Source organism: Nematolebias whitei, chromosome 20 (genome assembly GCF_014905685.2).
Source record: "Nematolebias whitei isolate Nwh7 chromosome 20, NemWhi1, whole genome shotgun sequence".
NCBI classification, from domain to species: domain Eukaryota; kingdom Metazoa; phylum Chordata; class Actinopteri; order Cyprinodontiformes; family Rivulidae; genus Nematolebias; species Nematolebias whitei.
Window position 1 is genome coordinate 24,102,321 of NC_056517.1, and position 21,698 is coordinate 24,124,018.

The 21,698-nt window shown below is 40.4% G+C and overlaps 2 protein-coding genes across 3 annotated transcripts; both read right to left on the minus strand.

Annotated features, from left to right (window-relative positions):
* Positions 1-258: 258 nt before the first annotated feature.
* On the minus strand, positions 259-2,090 carry LOC119426241 (C-C chemokine receptor type 9-like). Its single transcript, XM_037693791.1, has 2 exons — positions 2,046-2,090; positions 259-1,308 (listed from the first exon to the last, which is right to left on the minus strand). Exons 1-2 carry the CDS (start codon positions 2,088-2,090, stop codon positions 259-261), a joined length of 1,095 nt encoding a protein of 364 aa, XP_037549719.1.
* A 12,561-nt stretch (positions 2,091-14,651) lies between these two features.
* lztfl1 (leucine zipper transcription factor-like 1) lies at positions 14,652-21,698 on the minus strand. 2 transcript variants are annotated; one of them, XM_037693825.1, is made up of 10 exons: positions 21,685-21,698; positions 21,345-21,469; positions 21,029-21,223; positions 17,984-18,041; positions 17,736-17,807; positions 17,586-17,651; positions 17,405-17,482; positions 16,950-17,126; positions 15,525-15,628; positions 14,652-14,860 (listed from the first exon to the last, which is right to left on the minus strand). In XM_037693825.1, exons 2-10 carry the CDS (start codon positions 21,419-21,421, stop codon positions 14,842-14,844), a joined length of 846 nt encoding a protein of 281 aa, XP_037549753.1. In that variant the 5' UTR covers positions 21,422-21,469; positions 21,685-21,698; the 3' UTR covers positions 14,652-14,841. The 2 variants fall into 2 exon arrangements, with proteins under 2 accessions (XP_037549753.1, XP_037549752.1); XM_037693824.1 differs by lacking the exon at positions 21,685-21,698 and having other exon boundaries at positions 21,345-21,475.

Here is a 21,698-nt window from a genome sequence, read left to right on the forward strand (position 1 = left end):
GTAATGTTCAAATAAATGATAGGACAAATATAAAAAAACAACACACTTATAGAACAATATTTACATCTTTATACAGTTTATACAGCGATACCAGGGGATCAGATATGCCTATGACTGTTGTTATTAATGGAAATAGTCTAAAGTCCAGAAACATTTGTGTTTGCAGAGTTGTACATGGTGGTGTAACAATTAATGACAAAATAAATGTAAAGCTTGACTTTCTAGGTCTCAACTGCAGTATTTATGGAAAATGAACACTTATATGGAAAGAGCGGGGGTTGTATCAGTATCTGACATGACAGAGGGACGTTTAGGAACTGAATGACCTTTACTGAACCCTCCTTTGCTCAGACCACCAGCACACATCTTAACCATCTTCATGAGGTCTTGTCTGAATCGAACTCCAATAAAAACATACAGGAACGGGTTAAGGCAGGCGTGCGTAAAGGCCAAGCTCTTTGCAACTTGTCCAGCTATGTCAAAACGAATTACAGTCTCGCAGTCAGTGATGGTGGTATGAGATGCCTGCGTGGCCTCCACGATCAGCAGGGCATTGTGGGGCAGTTGGGAGAGGACGAACACAAACACCACAACAAAGATGACCCTCAGGGCCTTGTGCTTTTCAAAGTTCTTGGCCTGCAGAAGAGTGCGGATAATGACTGAGTAACAGAAGAATATGATCAACAGAGGGAGGCAGAAGCCCATGGAAATCTGCAGGGACAGCACCATAATTTTTGTCTGATTGAACGTGTTGTCCCAATAGACCAATGTGCAGAAGAATTGTTGTGCATTTTCCTCCCCCTTGACCTGAGCAAAGATAAACTCTGGAAGGGCCAGTAAAGTGGAAACAGACCAGACACCAAAGCAGGTGAGCTTACTGTAGAACAGCGTTTTCTTCTTTAAGTTCTGAGCTTTTGTGACTTGCACAATAGCAATGTAGCGGTCCACGCTAATGCAGGTGAGAAGGAGCATGCTGCTGAAGAAGTTAATTTTGTAGACGGCAGATACAATTTTGCAAAGACTGAGCCCAAAGTCCCAGCCCTTGGTGGCATCTGCAGCCCAGAAGGGCAGCGTGCACAGGAAGAGGAGATCAGCCACAGCCAGGTTCAGCAGGTACACGTCGGTCATTGTTTTGAGGCGGTTGCGCACTGCGGTGTAAATCCAAACCACCAGCAGGTTACCCACAGAACCAAGCACGAAGATGATCCAGAAAAGAGGTTGTTCGTACTCGCCACGAAACTGCCGGACCCAGCTTTTGTCACACATGCCTGAGTCTTCAGTCGTATCATAATCTGAGTCGTTTGGGTCCTGCAATTAGAAAAGACCATTGGATAATTTAAAAAGTGTACAACTAGTATTTCCCCAAAACTTTTAATTTTATGTTGTTTATTGTCCTTTCTTTTCTCTTAAACCATCTCATCAACTGCATAGTTTTTCATAGTCTAACCCACTTCTGGTGGGAATGGAGTGAAATTACATCAAACGCTGTCTGTGACGTACAAGCTAACCAGAGTTTGCTGTCAGGTGCAGCTGTTGTGTCTGTGCAGAAGAAACCACACAACTGCAGTTTCCTGCTGCTATCCAAACCCAAGGAGGGGTGAACAATCCTGAGGGGCTCCAGAAAGGGGGTCTTTTGCACAACTCAGTACCCTAGCAGCACTATGTTTTAGATGTAGGGCAGAGATAAACAGCGGGGCTTGGGTTTTTGGAAACAGTGGAAAATGTGATGCTGATGCGCCTGTGACTTTGACTGTGGCATTTAAGTACCCCACAAATGTCTGCTGTAGAATGCATGCTTAAAAAAAACCCACATTAATTTCTGCACACATTTAAAATGAGTCCTAAGCTAAAAATACTTGTTTATATTTATACAATAAAACAAATTCACAAAAACATAGAAAAAGTTACTTTTTGCCTATATGTGAGCGTGATTGTCATAAATAATTTGTCCCTCTTTCATTCGCTGTTTCCTTGTATAAAAACAAAAAAGTTGTTTTTTCCCTTGTTATTATGTCATCATATATAAAAATTACTGTAATACTTACAGTTGTTGTGAAATAATCAAACATATAGGTAGTTGTCTCGTTCATTTTATCTATGAAAAAAACAGAGAATACCAAAATAAGACGACAAACATGAGGAAAATTAAACATTAGGCTTAGCAAGCGAATTTGGAAGAAATGCAAAATATCAGTTACCTGTTTCTGTGTAGGAAGAAGAGCACGAGGAACTTCACAGTGAGAGTATTACTTCTTTGTCTGAGTGGAACAGCTGTCAACTTTACTCATCTTCGCTGGCTTATATGGTTTCCCTTTAACCACGAACGATCACGTGCTAACTTCTATCACTTCGTCTTTGTCTCAGCTTGCAGTGAGCAGCAACACATGGCCACACTGGACATTGTTGAAGTTTTTTCTCGAGTTTTAAACGACAGCAAAGCGTGTCCCAACTGGACCTCTTTTATCATTTTGAAAACCCTCTGACAAGGCCTAAGTATTAGGTGACTTTCAGACGTCACCCAATGATTCATGGCCATGAGGCTGAAAGTAAAGCAGGTTTTATCAAGTCTTTGCTCAGACGTGGCACATTTTGTACACACAGGTGAGCAACTTAATACTGTACCACGGACAGACTTGTGAAACTGAAAACATGATTAAAGACTTAAAATAGAAGTGAAAGTAAGCCCATTTTGTTTCTCATTAAAGTCTAACGTTTAGGCAGTGTGAGACAGCACTTCAGACTGAAACTAAGCATTTAAGCGGGATACATTTTTTCACAATATGGTTTTGTCGTTTTGGAACAAACATTTGAGACACTTTGCTTAAACATCCCATTAACTTTAAACAAAATGTTACATTTTTCTTTTTAAGATGAAAAGATAACAACAAAAAATTGCTTGCTGATTTGTATAAAAGACTGTTAATCTAAAATTAACCTTGTGATGAAAAGGGAGAATTGTGGCCATTTAGGTCAAACCTTGTAAAAAGAAAAAGTCAAGATCTGTTAGAGCTCAAAGTATGTGCTGTGAATGACTCTCAGCTACTACCGCATGATAATTTAACTAAATATTTGTAAAACTGACTAAATTAGTCAGTTTTGTGCTTGCTTATATTGATAAGACCCATCTTGAATTGGATCAATGAGTAGATGCAGCCAGTGAGTACTTTCTGAGAGTAGTCAAATCGGTCGAGCAGGTCATGAGATATTTTACTAACAGACAAACAGGGTTGATATCAACAGTTCATGCCAAGGTATATATGTTGTGAACCAGTCTCAGCTGCTAATCCACCAAATTTTTGTTTCATAGCTGTAAATTTGACTGAATTGCAATTATTTTGTGTTGTCCAGGATTAGGCGGCTGTGGTGGCCATCTTGAAGTGGATTGACTCCAAAACTTTATCACTTTAAGATGAACATCTAATGATTACTCCCTGAAAGTTTCATTCAAGGTACTGTATTGGTTCATAATGTATTTTGCTGACAGGCAGATTTTATTCAAATGTTAATGACAAAACTTTAAAAACAGAGCTCGCATGTTTAATTAACATTTGGAGTATAAACTGGGGCTCAGTCTCAGCTACTACCAAGATTTTACTAAGAATTCTCTAAGATTTTGGTGTGGTAGTAGCTAACAGTCATCCTCAACACAAGATACAACATCTTGGTTTATATTTTTTGGGGTGCAAGGTGATGAGTGACATTTATTTCTTCAAGAAACGCAACTTTAATGTATCCATAGTTTTAACTTTAATGTTAAGTGCAGCAATTTTCCCACTAATAATACTAACTAATTTCTTGCTATATTAAAAATAGTTTGCACGTTAAATACTGTAGTTTGCATGCCTAACTTTGATCTGTTTAGAGCAATTCTTGAATCGGTACGTAAATAAAAAATGATTATTTGTGCAAAGCAAAAAGTAATTGAATAAATCATCAACCTGTTTTATTCTACAGTTTACAAAGAGAGTGTGCCACTCTCAGCATTTATGGCAAGTCCTTGGTCAATGGTTTTGCACGGGATTGGTGGGGGGATCCATCCATCATCCATCCATCCATCTATTATCTTTTACCTGCTTCTTCCTTTTCAGGTCGCAGGAGTCACTGGTGCCCATATCCAGCAGTCACTGTACGAGGGGCAGGGGACACCCTGCACAGATTTCCAGTCCATCACAGGGACACATAGAGACAAACAAACATTCACTCTCTCACTCACACCTAGTGACAATTTGGAGTTACCACTCAGCCTAACATGATCACTAGAACTCCAATGAGTTCAAGACCGAGACTGAGGGATTTTGTTAAAATCTTGTGGAACTCATGGGAAGAAAATTATAAAGAATATTTCCTCCAAAACTAGTTTTTAAGGTTAAAAACTAGTTAAATTTCACCTGTTGTTTTTGTGAGTCTGGCTGATTTATCACAGCCAAATATAACAGACTGACATTTTTCTGTCTCAGGAGGAAAAAACATCAAATCATGTGGCAGACCCTGTGAGTAAAGGGAAGTGGATTGTTACTTGGTAATATCAAAAATAAAGGGAAACAATTACCAGAAATTCATCTTTTGGCTGACGTTAACAAAATTAAAATAAGACAATAAAAGAAAGTCCCGGTTTTACTGTCAGTGTGATGAAAAACACCCTGATCATCAATAAATCATTACAGTTTATAGATATGTTACATGAAGACATGTTTTAAACTGGGTTTTTTTGTGCTTTGAAGAACAAACATGTTTCTGATTGGACTCATGTTGAGGACCTCTGAAAGGTTGAGTGGGTTTGTATTCTCACAATTTCACTTCCTAACCTCATAACTTTTTCAGCCCTATAGCGTGTCACGAGCACTCTACAAAAGGATGAGTGTGTGAGACATTGCCTCTTCAGATTTTTACCAATTTCTGGTAGCGTTTCTTGGTTTTCATCACAGCGAGGTACAGGGAAATGGCCATGTCATGATCATATCGGTGTTTACCTTCTGGGAAAAGACGTGAACACCGACAAGTTTCACTCACGGCTATCTGTCTACCAACTGCCAAAGTTTAGCATTATATGAGTGCATGTGGTAATAATTACATACACACTAAAACAACAGAATAACATGACTGAAAATCATGACTATCATTTTGTTTTCATGTTTGAGTGCATAAACAATTACTGCAGCAGATGTTTGCAGCAAACTGTAATTATTACAACTAAAACAAACCACCAATCCTCAAACGCCAGTTCGGTCTGCCTCCTGAGTCACCTGCAGAGAGTAGTGTGTTGATGTATGGCAGGGACCAAGGTCCAAATCCAGACCCATATTGTCTTTTCTGAACCCAGATCTGTTCATGAACTTGTAGATGAACATATGCTGTGATATATTCATAAATTAAACGGATTCTTTCATTTTTCTGGACTGAATAATGTCGTGTGTTGAATTATTAAATGTGGACGGAAACGTGTTTATCTTTGACCCATCAAAATGAATGCGGTCATTTATTTACAGAATCAAAGTTTAACACATCACACATTTACATTAATTTGGCAAAATGAAAATAACAACATGGCATAGTTAGCAAGCTGTACAATTTGATTAACCATACGGCGATGGTTTCCTCACTTCACAACAGACATTTCTGAAAATATCTGGAATGATTTCTAGCAGATTGAAGGGTTTTAAAGATGGAAATGAAGTTTAAGTTGAGAGAAAGGATGGATGAGGGAAATGTGTGTGTCGGCATCAGAACGGCACTCTCCGGTGAGTTCCCAGCTTCTTCCCCGGTACACTTAGGTGGTATAAATCAACTCTTTACCTGGAGATGTCTCCACTGGTACAAAGTTCCATTTAACGCACCCTTTCAGCGTCTCCGTAGGAACAGCTGTGAATCGTCCGAAGTAGTGACGGTACTTGTTCGACACAAGTTCACCTCTTGGTGGACTCACATGAGTGGAGTCCGTCAGAAGTTCCACTCAGAGGTGGAAGATGTCATAATCCCCACAAGACTCGGAAGAGCTCTGGATCATGCCTGGACTTCTGTTCTCCCCAGCACTGGAGCTGCAAACGACTGAAGCCCCAAGCGACTCGTTTGAACTAGGAAGTACCGACATTTAAAGAGTTCTATTTCCGGTTCACTTGGGACCTTTCTGATTGGTCGGTGGACCAACAGAGGTGTGTTTTTGTGATGTAAGAGGTTATTAAAAGTCAAGGAAAAAGATTAAATTTGTTTAAGAACAGACAGAAGATTGCTATGAGATTCCAGACTTCGTGTCACGATTCACGCCTGTCTGAGTTTATATTTTTGTCACTTTGTTCACTGCTTGGTGTCTGTGGATTTTCTCCTCTGCTATTCTTCTTATTTATATGTGTTTCTCTTTGGTTTTGAGACTTTTATTTCTGCAGCACTCTGTCTGTTTCTCTCTGCTGGCTGCATGATAGTTTAAATTTGTCTTTCCTTCACTTCACTCTGCACTGATTAGTTTTCATTAGCTGCACCTGTCGCTGCACCCTTTATAAACCTGGTCTGTCCACAGGGTGAGCGCCAGATAGTCGAAAACAGCTTGCCTGCCAATAGATATCCCGCGCTACTTTCCTTTATAGTCTCCTGTCCTTTCATAGTTTCCCTCCTTCCTTGTTTTGCCTGCCCTGCTCCTGTCCCTCCTCCCGGTCCTCGTATCCTCGCCTCTGTTCGCTGACTTCCTGGTTTTCGACTCCGGATCGTCTGACTTCGCCTCTCGCCTGCTCCTTTGGATATATTCTTCACCTGCTGGTTCTTGACCCACGCCTGCTCCTGACCTGCCTATCGCCCGCTCCTGCATGGTACTGTCGCTTCTCAGCTCTCTGGTTTTGACCCTCGCCTGCACGACTACGCCTCCCGCCTCACGGATCGGGTACTGGTTCGGCGCCGCTGCGGATCAGCGCTTTTCATCCATCCATCCATCCATCCTTGGGTTCAACGCTGCAGCCGGCTGACTCCCTTCACCGGGATCATTCCTCCTGCAGTGGGCACACCAGCTTGAAGCGACTCATTACTCCCACGCCCCCTTCAACCAGAGTAACGGTTAGTGGTCTCACCTTTTTGACATTTGCACCTGCTTCTGTCTCCCGCCTGGCCACTAACCGTACTCTACTTGTTTACAGACTCGTTCCAGCCCGAGCTCTTAGATCGACACCAGAACCAGTTCTTTCTTTGAGAAGCCAGGGTCTCTCTAATAAACTTTTTATAATTCAGTTTCAAGTGTTTGTGGTGATTTTGGTCCAGTATTTGAAGGGGTTCGTTACACTTCGTGGAGTCAATTCTCTAGTATCTTTCTGTAAAAGTTAAACATGACATTTCTTTTTCAGTAAACTTGCAGTTGACCGAAACTTGACCTTTGACCAACTTACACTTGCTCATTCAAAGACAGAAAATCAGAAAATGCATAATTACTCTGTAACAGACCTTAACGTGATTTCTACTTTGCATGAGGATTAAAAATCACTAATACTGTTTCACAGTTGATTAAAAATGAGTAGTTCACTTCAACATTTAAAAATGGTTTGAACTAAACACAATTTGATTATCAAAACATTTGTAAAATAGTAATGATAATAGAAAGTAGTGTTCTTTCACTTGATTAATTCAAGAAAGAAAGTCTCAGGATGGGTCAACCTGTATTTCTGGATTCAAATCAATGAAATGACAGTTTCTGTCCCATAAGGTCCTTAAGGTCAGGATTTGACCTCAGGCCTAGTTCACTACAAACTCCAGTAGAAATAATTTTTAAAATTGTATGCAGATTTTATTTATTTATTTATTTTTTACTTGAAACATTTCTTTGGTCATTTGCTATTGATATAAAGTATTATGAAGTAATTCCCAGGTCTGACCTGTGTTTTTTCTCTGCTGCCAGTCTAAGAAAACGTACTGGCTGAATTGCTATGAATTTTTTGATGTGAATATGAATCAGGGGTATCTGAGGCAGGCTTGAAACACAAGAGTCAGGGTGGCTTCTGGGTAATACCAGATGGCTAGGCCTCAGACCGACGAAGCCTCTTGGATGAGGGGCGAAACGTTTCTTTTTTTACAAAAAAAACGAAGTCCAGATGACATGATTCAACCTTTTTTGTTGTTATATACCTGGATGACTGAGAAAACAAACTTTGTGTTTTTGAAACCATTAGTGAAAAGGCCAGACTTCAGGGGTATCTGAGGCAGGCTTGAAACACAAGAGTCAGGGTGGCTTCTGTGTAATACCAGATGGCTAGGCCTCAGACCGACGAAGCCTCTTGGATGAGGGGCGAAATGTTTCTTTTTTACAAAAAAAAACGAAGTCCAGATGACATGACTCAACCTTTTTTGTTGTTATATACCTGGATGACTAAGAAAACAAACTTTGTGTTTTTGAAACCATTAGTGAAAAGGCCAGACTTCAGGGGTATCTGAGGCAGGCTTGAAACACAAGAGTCAGGGTGGCTTCTGGGTAATACCAGATGGCTAGGCCTCAGACCGACGAAGCCTCTTGGATGAGGGGCGAAACGTTTCTTTTTTTACAAAAAAAAACGAAGTCCAGATGACATGATTCAACCTTTTTTGTTGTTATATACCTGGATGACTGAGAAAACAAACTTTGTGAATATGAATCTTGTTTAGAGTGGAGTTGTTTTAAAGTACATATGTCAATCCCAAGGCCTGGGGGCCAAATGTGGCCCTTGCTGACATCCTGTTTGGCCCCCAAGATGATATGTTAAATGTAAAATACTTTTTTCACTTGAATTTTTACAGTGATTTTTGATTATGATGTCAAAAGTGCAACAGAGCACATCAAATTAAACCAATCAAACTCTTTTTGAGGAACCTGCAACCAAGAACAGATGTTGGGTATCTAACTTGAGTTAATGTAGATTCTGAAACTGGCCCTTGGTTTGAAAAGAGTTTTAATTTTGGCCCCCTTTTGTAAGTGAGTTTGACACCCCTGTTTTAAAGGGATGGTCTGGTCATTTTTGTAGTGAGGTTCTGTCATATAAGTTATTCATTGTATCATATTAGCCGTGACATCAGTCATCAAGCACAAAGTATAGAGAAAAGGATAGGTGTCTTTGTTCATGCTACATTTGTAGGCTTTTCTAAACCAAACAACGTCGGTGTTAATACGTGAAAATATGTCTGCTGAACATAGGCTGTTATATGTCGATTGTACTCAGCCCGAGTTATCTGTACACCATGAGTTGAGTAAACTTTTGTCCTGATTTGAAAAACTGATCAGGCAGACTGATACATTCAATAGCCTCAGCACCAACTTCATATGCATGGTTCATGCTCTGCATAAATGATGTCATGCAAAAGTGTAAATGTTTAATATTAGTTAATGTAGTGTGCTTTCACACCAGATGTGTTGTTTCTTAGAGAGCTGTTTTAAAAGACTAAAAAACAATGCAGACAAAATGGGCCCTTGATTAGCTAACCATTAGCCTAGCCTAGATTATATGTTCTGCCCATACTTTGCTTTATGACTGATTACAGCTGATAACTATTGGACATAATGTCACTTCAAAAATGACTAGATTATCCCTTTACGACAGCAGTAATGAACTTTGATTTTGGCCTCCAACATACGAGTCTTTTGCTCAGTCTGTTCAGAATTCAACAATATTTCAGGTCGTTCAATGAGCTTACAGTATGTAAGATATTCATACTCTCTCTACAGAACCCCACTTCAAAAGAGCTAAACTAACTCAACTTTACATTTTTCAGATTATGATGTCTGATTTCCAAATCAAGACCGCCGAGGCCGAAGGCATGGTCCTTGGCACTCTGACCCTGGCTTACTAAAGCTGGCTCTTAAGACATGGAATGTAACCCTTCTGGCGGGAAGGAGCCTGAGCTTGTGTCTGCGGTTGAGAGGTACCGACTGGATATAGTAGGGCTCACCTCGACGCACAGCATGGGCTCCTGAACCAATCTCCTTGAGAGGGGCAAAATCTTATTCCACTCTGGAGTTACCCGTGTTGAAAGGTGCCAAGCTGGTGTGGGTCTACTTTTAGACCCCAAGTTGGTGCCTGTGTGTTAGAGTTTTCCCTGGTCGATGAGAGGGTAGCTTCCTTGCGCCTTTGGATGCGGGGATGGGGTCTGACTGTTGTTTGTGCCTATGTACCAAATGGCAGTTCAGAGTATCTGGCTTTCTTGAAGTCCTGGGCGGGGATGCTGGAAGGTGCACCAGCTGGGGACTCCTTTATTCTGCTGGGGTACTTCAATGCCCATGTGGGTGATGACAGTGTAACCTGGAGGGGCGTGATTGGGGGGAATGGCCTCTCTGATCTGAACCCGAGTGGTCTTCTGTTGTTGGACTTCTGTGCTAGTCATAGTTTGTCCATCACGAACACCATGTTTGAACAGGGTGTCCATAAGTGCACTTGGCACCAGGACGCCCTAGGTCGTAGATCGATGATTGACTTTGTAGTCGTGTCATCTGATTTCCGGCTGTTTGTTTTGGACACTCTGGTGAAAAGAGCAGCTGAGCTGTCAACTGATCACCACCTGGTAGTGAGTTGGATTAGATGGTGGGGAAAGATGCCAGACAGACCTGGAAGGCCCAAACATGTAGTGAGGGTTTGCTGGGAACACCTGGCAGAAGAACCACATTCAGTCTAAGTGGGCCGTGTCCCACGCCCCAACTGTTGAGGTGGCTGCCTTGAGCTGTAGTTGCAAGATTCTCGATGCTTCTCGCGGTGGCCATCCTCGAACATGGTGGTGGATACCATGGGTTAGGGAGGCTGTCAAGCTGAAGAAGGAGTCCTATCAGGCCTTGTTGGCCGGTAGGACTCCATAGATAGCTGAGAAGTACCAGAAAGCCAAGCAGTCCACAGGTTTGGTCGTTGCTGAGGCAAACGCTTGGATGTGAGAGGAGTTCGGTGGGTCCTTGGCTAAAACTCTCAGTCAGCTCTGAGGAGATCCTGGCAAACCATCAGGTGGCTGAGGAGGGAAGGCAGCACTTTACTAACACTGTGTCCAGTGAAGGTGGGGTGCTGTTGATCTACCAGTGATATCATTGGGAGGTGGAAGGAATACTTCTCAGACATTCTCAATCCCACCAGCACATCTTCCATGGAGGAAGCTGAGTTGGGGGGCTTTGGGGTTGGTCTGTCCATCACTGTGGCTGAGGGTGCCGAGGTATAAGAAGCTGCATGGCTGCAGGGCTCTGGGAGTGGATGAGATTCACCCTGATTTCCTTAAGACTCTGGATGTTGTGGGGCTGTCTTGGTTGACACACCTTTGCAACATTGCGTGGACATTGGGGACAGTGCCACTGGATTTGACTAGAGGGTGTGATCCAATTATAGGGGCATCACTCTCCTTAGCCTCCCTGGTAAGGTATTTTCAAGGGTACTGGAGAAGCGAGTCCGATTATTGGTCAAACCTCAGATACAGGAGGAACAACGTGGGTTCTGTCCTGGCCGTGGAACACTGGACCAGGTCTTTACCCTCACTAGGGTCTTCGAGAGGTCATGGGAGTGTGCCCATTATCTATGTGTGTGTTGTAGACTTTGAGAAGGCTTTCAACCATGTTCCTTGAGGTACACTGTGGGGGGTGCCGTGTGAGTATGGAATTGGGAGATCGTTGCTACTGGCTGTTCTGTCCCTATACAAGCGGTGCAAGAGTTTAGTTTGAATTACCGGTAGTAAATTGAACTTTTCAGGGTGGGAGTTGGACTGTGCGACCCAACTTCGGAACAAAAAGAATATGATGTATGTGTGTATGTATGTATGTGTGTATGTGTGATTTCTAAAATGGACAAGTTAAAGTGTAGGAGCATTCTGCCTGGCACCTTTTTCCCCTAGAAAATGTTTTTCATTGTTTAGACAAAAAAAGCACATTGGACAACACCTTTGATTGTGAAACTCTGCTGAAACTCACACCTTCCAACATCTGCTTTGTGATTCTGAAGAAAAAGCAAACAACAGAAGCTTCTGTCTTGCAAGTGAAACTGAGAAAACCCCTTTGATGCCAACGCAGTGAGCAGAAAGCTGCTCTGGATTGAGTATGCTATACAGTCACATGTAGTAACTGTTGCTCCATATTGTGGGAAAGTACTGTTACTGTCACAGGTTTCAGCAGAGCAAAAGGCTTGCATTTGGTACTGAGAGAAGGCTGTCACCACTTCCTGTACCTGCTCGCTGTGATTTATTTTGTGCACCGTGAGATGAACTGCTTAGCTGCTGCATCCTATCTGAAATTCTCATCAGTTTCCCCTTTTTACCTGCATATGTGCATGCAGATGTTAATTTAGATGCACAAAAGCACATTTATATATGTCCTAATCTATATTTTAGTACAGAGCTGAACAAGCAATAAGAAACTGTCACTATAATTGTTTTCACTGTCAGTGCATCTGTAGCGTTTGTTGATTTACTCTGTGTAGCTCTCTACTACTCTTTTTGTTCACAAGTAAATCATGCGTGCAGCTCCTTGATGCAAAACCATCACACGTTTAAGTCAGGACATTGTGGCTTTATGAGTTTCACTGAAAACAACGTGGGGTTGACATTTACTGACTATTGACCACTTTGTTTCTTATCCTGTCTCAGTCTCCATCCACAAGACGTCATTATGAAGATGATTTGTCAAGAAGCAAGTGAAGTGTTAAACCTAACCATGCAGTCGGTTTAAAAATAAAATTGACGGGTTTGTTTTGCTAACTTGATCTCTGAGCTAGCGTTAAGCTATGAAGCAACACTAAATATCCTACAACCTTTGCCTACAATGGTCAAAGGTTTGACGTTTTATGGTCTGAAAGAGTGAAATACAAAATTATACAACAATAGACAATGACAACACAATCATAAAAGAAAGCATACAAATTGACAAGAACAAATGAAAGAAAATGGCATTCAAAAAACAAAACAGCTAGATTGTAAAGTGATGTAAAAATACTAAAAACAGGAACATGCCTGCATTGGTTTTTTTCCCCATGACCTTAGCAGATGTTTGAAGCCACTCAGAGAGGTCAAGGTCAAGAGCTTCAGATCATTTTGCAAGATTTTCCAGGATACAGGAGCAAAGTAGAAGGCCCTAGTTCTGTCTGTACTGAAGGAACACTGCAGGTAATTATGTCCTGAGAGTGCACGTTGTAACTCACGCAGAGACTTGTAGGAGATGAAGCTCTGAAGATGTTAGCTCTTAGCGTATCTGCTGTGAATGACTATCAACCACTATCACACCAGAGTTTTGCTAAACACCTGTAAAACTGGCTGCTATAGCTATTTTTGTGTTTCCTAAGGAGAATTGGCTTTGGCAACCATCTTGAATCGGGTTGATTCCAAAAGTTAATCTGCTGCAGAAGTACTTTCAGATATTAATGAGCGAGTTTCTAAAAAATTAATTCATGCATTAATGAGATGCAGTGCTATCAAACAGGGACAGTCGACACCAATAATTAGTGATCATTTTTAAAACATCTTGTGTGATCAGTTAATGCTAAAAGTATGGCTTGAGGATAACAACTACTACTACACCAGATTTTAGCTCAGTAAACACTGAGCTAAAACAAATGTAAAACTGACTAAGATGTAGCTATTGTTGTTTGCTTAGGTGGCTTACCTCTGGCGGCCATCTTAAATAAAGTTAAGTGCAAAACTTAAGCAGTTGTAGAAGCCAAACAATTCATTTCTGAAAGATTCATTAATGATTGTCTTGTGGTTCACAAGTTATTTTACTAGACACATAGAGAAAAACATTATGGCCCTTTAACCTTTGACGGCAGGCGATAAAGATCCATACCTTTCCAAAAAAACAAGTAGAGGTTTCAAATTTTATAGTGTGGAAGTCACACAAAATCCAACTATTTAAAGTTATGATGCACTCAAATGGTTTATGCATACATAGCAGTATGGCGCCCCCTTGTTGAATCCAATCCACTTCTTTAAAATCCTAGTTTTAACGTTAGGCAGGTTGATCTCCAATTCAAATGTCTAAAAATGAAACTTTTTTGTTATCCAGTATACATACACGTCTTATATATAAAAACGTAAATTATTCATGACTAAAATCAGCACAAATATTTTTAGACGCAACTTTTATTAGCCCATATTTTGCACAATCCAGACAAGCGCACATCTAGTGCAGCAGTAGATGTGTCACACTCTACGAGAACCATTTCTTCATGAAAGTCTTGTAAATACAGCGATACAAAAAATACACAAAGATTCCACACAAAAAAATATTCTAGGCCCTTTAAATCTAGATGTAGAAGCGACACAAGAAAAATAAATTTGCTTTAAAGTTCCAACTTCCACTATTAGAAATAATCAAGAGTGAAATACAATTAAAAGGTTTAAATGGCAAATAAACCGAAGAGTGACCTCAAGCATCACGAAGCATCACTTTTTACTAAACTGATCACTAATGAGCAAAAAGATTTGCTTGGAACTTGGTCTCACTCGCTAAAACTGGATTTCAAGGTGCTGCTTAAATTAAGACAAGAATATCAGTAATTATTACCTAGCGTGTAGTACTTCCCATTTGATAAATATGAGAGCAAAGCTTGAGACAGGGAGTTTATTTCTGTCTACTTCAGCGAAAGGACAAGGCCTCTTTCAAGCAGGAAATTGCATAGAGCACTGAGAGGAGAGTGGTGGCTACTATAGATGAGCTCAAGGTTCAGACAGGAAAAAAAAGTGTATTCAGTTGTGTGTGCAGTCAACCTATCAGCTCCTGCGCTTTCCTAAAGCAAATAAGTACAGAATATGTCAAGTAAAGTTAAAATAATTCTTTGTAGAAAGACTTTTCATTGTCTTTCTCGTCGTATAACACTGGAACTGATGGTTTCCTGTCGACACCACCGTTGTATATTTTGGTCCTGTTTTTCTGGTCGATGCGTGTAGAACTCAGTCGTCAGGCTCATACCTGAAACAGAAAACAAAATATATATATTTTTTTACTTTCTGATCATATATCTGTAGAATACCACAGTACAGTAGTCCCTCGTTTATCGCGGGGGGTCCGTACCCTGAAGCCCCGCAAGAAGTGAAAACCATGAATTAGGAATAGTAGTACAAGTAGTAAGTAGTAGTTTATTTTATTATTTATATATTAAGGTGTTTAAAACCTTTCCCACACTCTTACAATATTCTAAACAATGTTTCTAAGCTCTAAACGCTCTAAAAGAGCACAGAACGTCATGATTTCAGCTCTCTGTCTCATCTGCTCTCAGCCACCTGCAAACGTTCTTGGCCACGCCCACTTCTCCGCTCTGCACGGAGAACAGCTGATCAGCTGCAGCAGGAAGCTTGTCCTGCAGTATGGGCTGCACACAGGTGCAGCAGGTGCTAAATAATTTAAAATAATTTATTTTGAATAAAAATCCCATGCCAATCATGCGGCTCATCCATCAGTCAACCAATTGTGTGTCATGTCCAATCTTATTTAGAAAAAACGCAATAGAGGGAGGCCACGATAAACGAACCACGAAGTAGCGAGGGACTACTGTAATAGAGATTGTTAAACTGCCGTCTCTTTCTGTATCAGAGTTGGTATGTTGTTGTTTTTTTTAAGAATGATGAATGCTCACTTTTGCAATCGTTTCCTAATTTCTTTAATCTGTTCGTTCTTCTTCGTTAGAATCTCCTTCATGTTGCGGTATGCTGCAGTTTGCTGAAACTTCTTGTCCAGCTCCTGCACACAAAACATCAAATCTTCAAACAGGAATGGAAAAGAGGAACCTGACCACTAGAATAATACATGGGGAGTGTAACATAACCTTGGACATTTATCAAAGTTCATGCTCAATAATCCAGGTAAAAAAATCCAACAAAGTTCAGTCAGGTCATCTGGACTGTTTTTTTTTATTTTTTAGGCATTTTGTCCATCATCTAAAGGACTTCATCAGTCTGAGGAGCCACAACAAACTGAGTCCCACAAGCAGCATGCCCACATAGTGGACCAACCAGATTACTGGTGATAAGATGGTTTCTGGGGCCCGCCCTCTCCCCTGTTGACTCCTCTGAGGCAGCCATAGCCAAAATGGTTCAAAACATCAACGTTCACGCGCAATAATCCAGGTAGAAAATCCAACAAAGTTCAGTCAGGTCATCTGGACGTTTTTTTTTTTTTTGAGACATTTTGTCCTTCATCCAAAGGACTTCATCCGTCCGAGGAGCCAAAACAAACTGAGTCCCACAAGCAGCACACTCACATAGTGGACCAACTTCATCAGGACTGATGAAGTCCTTTGGATGAAGGACGAAACGTCTAAAAAAAATAAATAAATAAATTAAAACAGAAACTGTCCAGATGACCTGCATGAACTTTGACATTTAGTTTATGTTAGCTTCATGTTGGTTAATGTCAGCTGAAATAATCCTTAACCTGCTTAATTTAAAAATATAAAAGATAGAAAAAGCTCAAAACAGAACAAAGAAAGGCCCAGATCAAAGAGCATGTGGACGGATGAGCTATTCTTGCTTTAACTTTCTAAAAACACAATATTTCTCTGTGTGGAGTTGCAATGAAGAGTTAGATGGTTGTTCAAATATATGAATATATTGTTTGAGGCATTCAAAATCAGCTACTACGCAGAAACTATGTAAATGTGTTTTGCTGAGATGTTGACAAGTAATGAACAAAATAAATAGAAACAAACTGAACTTCGGAGGAAGCGTTTCATTCATAATCTTTTTATAGACGTTTTGCAAATACAAAAATGCCAAAGGTAAGTGGGAAACCCAAGAATACTGTTTGAACTCTTACAGAACCTGTCAGTTGCATGATCTTATGATGGGAGAGTGACGATGGAAAACCTTGCTTCCTCTCACAGACAAGAAGAGGAAGGCTTTTATTAGCATAAACATGCTGCTGCACTTCCCTAATCAGCACAATCAGTGACACGCACACATTGTTGCATCCGACCAACAACACCTGAGCATCTCGACTTAACACACTGATGCTTGTTGGTGCAAATCACCAAGAAGAAGCAGGAGCTGTAACGCTGACGCACCTTCTCTGCTAAGGCCAGCTGCTCCTGCACTCTTAGAAGCTCGTGTTTGGCAGAGATGAGGTTCTCCTGCAAATCCTTCTGCGATGCAGAGTTGGCGCTAAGAGACCTTTCATAGTCCTCCTTCAAGGCTGCTACTGTGTTCTCTAGACTGTTGATCTCCTGGGATTGAGCAGCAAGCTTGAGGGCAGAAGAAGAAACCCAGTTAAGGTTTAAATGGCCCTAATGGCTGATTGTTACTAAAACAACCTGAAGGTACAGAATCTACCCTGTGTTTCTAACAGCATCAGACAAGAAAACCATAGATACATACCATTTAGCCCAAAGTTAGCAGATTAAAGCAAATGGCAGCAATAGTTTTGATGAAAATGAAAAAAAAGCAATATAAATAAAAGCAAAAACATTTGCGAACTTTAACAGTTTTTTTTTTTAATCGCCAACAATACCTGGAATCATACCTGCTGTTCACCTTGTACTTTCTGCAGGTCTTTCAGGGCTCTCTCTACCTTTGTTTTCCCTTCTAAAGCACTCATAGCCTGTCAACATTATTTTTGATAAAAACAAAACAACTGTTAATAATTTTCAAAGGGAAAAAAAAATGCAGCTTTAAAAAAAAACAAACAAAAAAAACTTTTATACCTGAGATTCTAAAGACCGAAGCCTGGCTTTTAGTTTGTTGTTTTCCTCCTGTAGTCTTGCAATTTCCTTGAAAAAAAACACAACAATAATTGTGTTTATGTGCTTTAATAGCAACCGTCTGTGTGATTAACTCATGTAACGTAACATTACCTTATTAAGAAGTTCCGACACCCCGCCTTCATTCAGCGGCGCTAACTTGGGTTTGCTCATTTCTTGGTTTATCTGGAGACAAAATGAAGAATAAATAGAAAGCTTTGAGAAAGGCTCACATGCACAGGGATGCTGCGTGTTTCTGACATTCATGTGGGTGTATATATGCCAGAATAACTTAATTAACGGCAGCAGCATGGATGGTAATGTCTCAAAGTCCTGCACGGGAAGAAGCATGTTGTGCGCACCTTATTGGTGGTTTTAAAGTCAGTCTTCTCAAATTCAGCCACTTGCTCTAAAAGCTCCCTGTAAAAGTGTAAGAAGGGAAACATATTAGACAAAGCATTTTAAAAACTCATCAAAGGGAAACAAAGTGATCAGTCTTAAAAAAAACGAGTGTGCAGCGTGCATTTTGTGTGAACCTGACACTGTAGAAGTTAAAAGTAGATTGTAACCTCAGTGTTCATATTTATCTTTGCTAACGTTACAATCTACTGTTGTGAATGTTTGGCAAAGAACAGTGAACACCCTGTTTTTTTTCCTGATGGCAGTTATGTTATAAAACACATGCTTGTGGTGAGCTGAAGTGTTCTCTACAAAGCTCATATGTGGTTTTTTAAAAAGCAGCTGAAGACACGTAGACCGTGGGGCGTCTTCCTAGCTTTAGAAAGCTATTCAGTCACGTACAGCTGTAGCCTGTGAGGGGAAAAATGAGGGTTTATAGGTTGTTTATCCACCCACCATGTGCATACAATAAACAACGTTTCTCCAGAATACAGTGCTTAAAAGGTGAGAGCTTACAAAGGTCACAAGTTCGATGGAGTTCGAGAGTGCGTTCAGATTTGTGCACAGTAGAGGTTTATCAAACAAGCCAACAGCATGAAATTATGTAATGAACAAAAGGGTGTGTGACCTTTTGTGATGTGTGAAAATGAAGCAAACGCAAAGGTTAAACTGTAGCTTGGATTTTAAAACCTTTGACAACTAAATTAGTTTTACTCCTTTAACAGTTACGTATAAATATCTTTAAGCCAGAAACTCCTGATGCCTTTGCAGAGATGTCAAAAGTGCAACATTTTCAAGAATTCAAAGTGGGTTTATCTTTGTTGATGGTATCAGATGTGCACGTCCACATTGCTCAAGAATTTGCTGTAATACGAAAGAAAAAAAAAAGGTTATTTACTCTCGGGGCTTTTCGCATACTTGGCTATGAAAAAAAAAGGTATTTTTTTATTGTAAGTCTGTAAATGCATCGTAAAATTTTAAATATTACCTTTTTCATTTTAAATTTAGAATAATGCACACACATAAAAACACTTGAAGTGACAAAGAGTAAACATTGAGGAGACTTTAGCTTCCCCCTGCTATTTTTTAACCTAAAGGACTGAAATACTTTGTTTGCATTAAGAAATGTTCTTATGTTACTTGTCAACATAGACATGTAACATATTTGAACCTATGTGGTCATAAACCACCTCTGTAACAACACAGCTCTGCTCTCGCTAACTCAAAGTTTCAATAATGTAAATTGTATCCACTTCATCCCCCCCCCCCCCACACACACACACACACACTATCCTGCCAATTTAATAATACTCTAAAGTTTCAACGGTCATGCTCAATAATCCAGGTAAAAAAAAAATCCAACAACGTTAAGGTTAAGTCAGGTCCTCTGGACAATTTATTTTTTGTTGAAATGTTTTGTCCTTCATCCATAGGACTTCATCAGTCTGAGGAACCACAACAAACTCAGTCCCACAATAGTGGACCAACCGTATTGCTTCCACCCCCCAACCGTTCGGCATATTGTTTTTGCACTATGAAGTGTTTAGCGTATTTCTTAGTTTATATCTTAGATCCTTAGTACTGTTTCTTTTACGGTTTATATTTTTGCTATTGTTGGATGTAACTGGAACCCTGTGTACACAATTTCATTCCACCTCATGTACCACATGTGATGCGAATGACAATAAAGAACCTTGAACTTGAACCAGTTTTCTGGTGATAAGATGGTTGAGTTTGTTGTGGCTCCTTGGACTGATGAAGTCCTTTGGATGAAGTAAATGGACTGTACTTATATAGCGCCTTTCTATCTTATCAAGATACTCAAAGCGCTTTACACAATCTGTGCCCTCATTTACTCATTCCTACAGCACTCTATTCTAAAGAATAATCAGAGCTTTACCACATTCATACACCGATGGGACACACATCGGAGGCAATGAGGGATACAGTGTCTTGCCCAGGGACACTTCAGCATGTGACTGCTGGTGGAATCGAACCCCCAACTCTTGCATTGGAGGACAACTACTCTGACCACTCAGCCACAGCCGCCCTCGAAAGGACGAAACGTTTCAACAAAAAAATAAATCGTCTAGAGGACCTGACTGAACTTTGTTGGATTTTTTTACCTGGATTGTTGAGCATGAACTTTGATGTTTTGAACCACTTTGGCCATGGCTGCTTGAGAGGAGTCGATGAGGGAGAGGGCAGACTCCAGAAACCATCTTATCACCATCAAACTGGTTGGCCCACTATGTGAGTGTGCTACTTGTGGAACTGAGCTTGTTGTGGCTCCTCTAACTTATGAAGCCCTTTGGATGAAGGACAAAACATTTCAACAAAAAAGAAACCGTCCAGACGACCCTGTAAAGTCTTTGATTCTTAGTGAAACACAGGCATGTATGAATAATGTGATCAGTCTTAAAAGTGTTGCTGTGTTTCACTCAGAAGGTAATAAGGAAGACAGTGGAAATGTGGAGTAATATAAAAGTATTTCTAAACAATAAAGGGTGGAAATTTTGTCTCATGGGCTCCCAAAAGATAAATTTAAAAAGCTTGAAGTGTTTACTTTTCACGAGATTAAAGGAAATATGTTGTTTGTATTCTACACGTCAGTTTGTTGTTTTTAGAGTAACTAAATGTCAATTTTAAAAACAAACATGGTGTAATGGAATAAACGTGTAACGGAAAGTAGAGTAAAATAGATCAGTGACCTTTTTACCTGGCAGATGGATGTAACAAAAACTAAAAGGATGTGAGATACACAATCATGCAAAGGGAAAGTCCCCTCCCTCCCAGGACTATGTGTACATTTAGAAGCCTAAAAGTAGCAGTAATAATAATAAAACAATTATCATTTTGGATTTTCAGGACTGCACATTAATCCCTTTTTTATTGTACTTTTTCCAAAATAAGAATGTGACTCTGTCAGCTTTGCATCTACATGTTTTTGGATTTTCACCACAGCAATTTGCAAAAGACCTGGATCCGCTTCCCCCTCCAGAGCTCACCTGTTCTCCAGCTCTGAGATGTCGCTCTGGAGGCGAAGGTAAAACTTCTCTGCATGGGAGAAAAGCTGCCTGAGCAGCAGCACGTTAGTGTGGGCTGTGTTGATGAGCTCCATCTCCACCTCCCCACGCACCACCATCTGCAGCCCATCCAGCATCTCCTTCACTTCGTCCACCGTGAACGTCTCCTCCACCAGCCTCCAGGGAGACAGACACCAACAAGCACAGATGTCACTGAACTGATCGGTTCATTACAAGTTTTGTTAATAGACGAGAATAAAATCAAAATAAAGTGCATTTTCACAACAAATGAGCTTACCTGCTATCTTTGAGTTCCTCAAAGCAGGAGTCAATAGTCTTAAGCCTTAGGACCCTCTTGGAACGGGCAAATCGCATATAATTGATAATTTCATTCTGATGATGTTCATTAAACCCAAAGTCAGCCTGCATGGAGACAAAAATGAAGAAACTTGATGCAAATGTAGATCAGAAAGACAAAGCAAAACACAAAGCTGATGTAAGAGCAGCCACAATTAGCTTATTATAGCTAACTTGAAGAGGATTTTCTCTTGTGTTACTAACAAGGCCTCTTCGTGTGAGCTAGCGCAGCTAAAGGAGATGCTTGCTAACATTAGCTCTTTACTCAGCTCGGGCATTACGTTTAGAAAACAGC

What these genes read in the sequence shown, in the direction of transcription:
- LOC119426241 (XM_037693791.1), bottom strand. Translation starts at nt 2,090, where the DNA reads ATGAACGAGACAACTACCTATATGTTTGATTATTTCACAACAACT. An exon ending in TTGATTATTTCACAACAACT is followed by an intron (nt 1,309 to 2,045) that starts GTAAGTATTACA and finishes TTCTAATTGCAG; the next exon opens with GACCCAAACGACTCAGATTA.
- lztfl1 (XM_037693824.1), bottom strand. Translation starts at nt 21,475, where the DNA reads ATGCAGGCTGACTTTGGGTTTAATGAACATCATCAGAATGAAATTATC. An exon ending in ACTTTAAAACCACCAATAAG is followed by an intron (nt 17,808 to 17,983) that starts GTGCGCACAACA and finishes TTTTGTCTCCAG; the next exon opens with ATAAACCAAGAAATGAGCAA. An exon ending in AAGTACAAGGTGAACAGCAG is followed by an intron (nt 17,127 to 17,404) that starts GTATGATTCCAG and finishes TCTGCCCTCAAG; the next exon opens with CTTGCTGCTCAATCCCAGGA.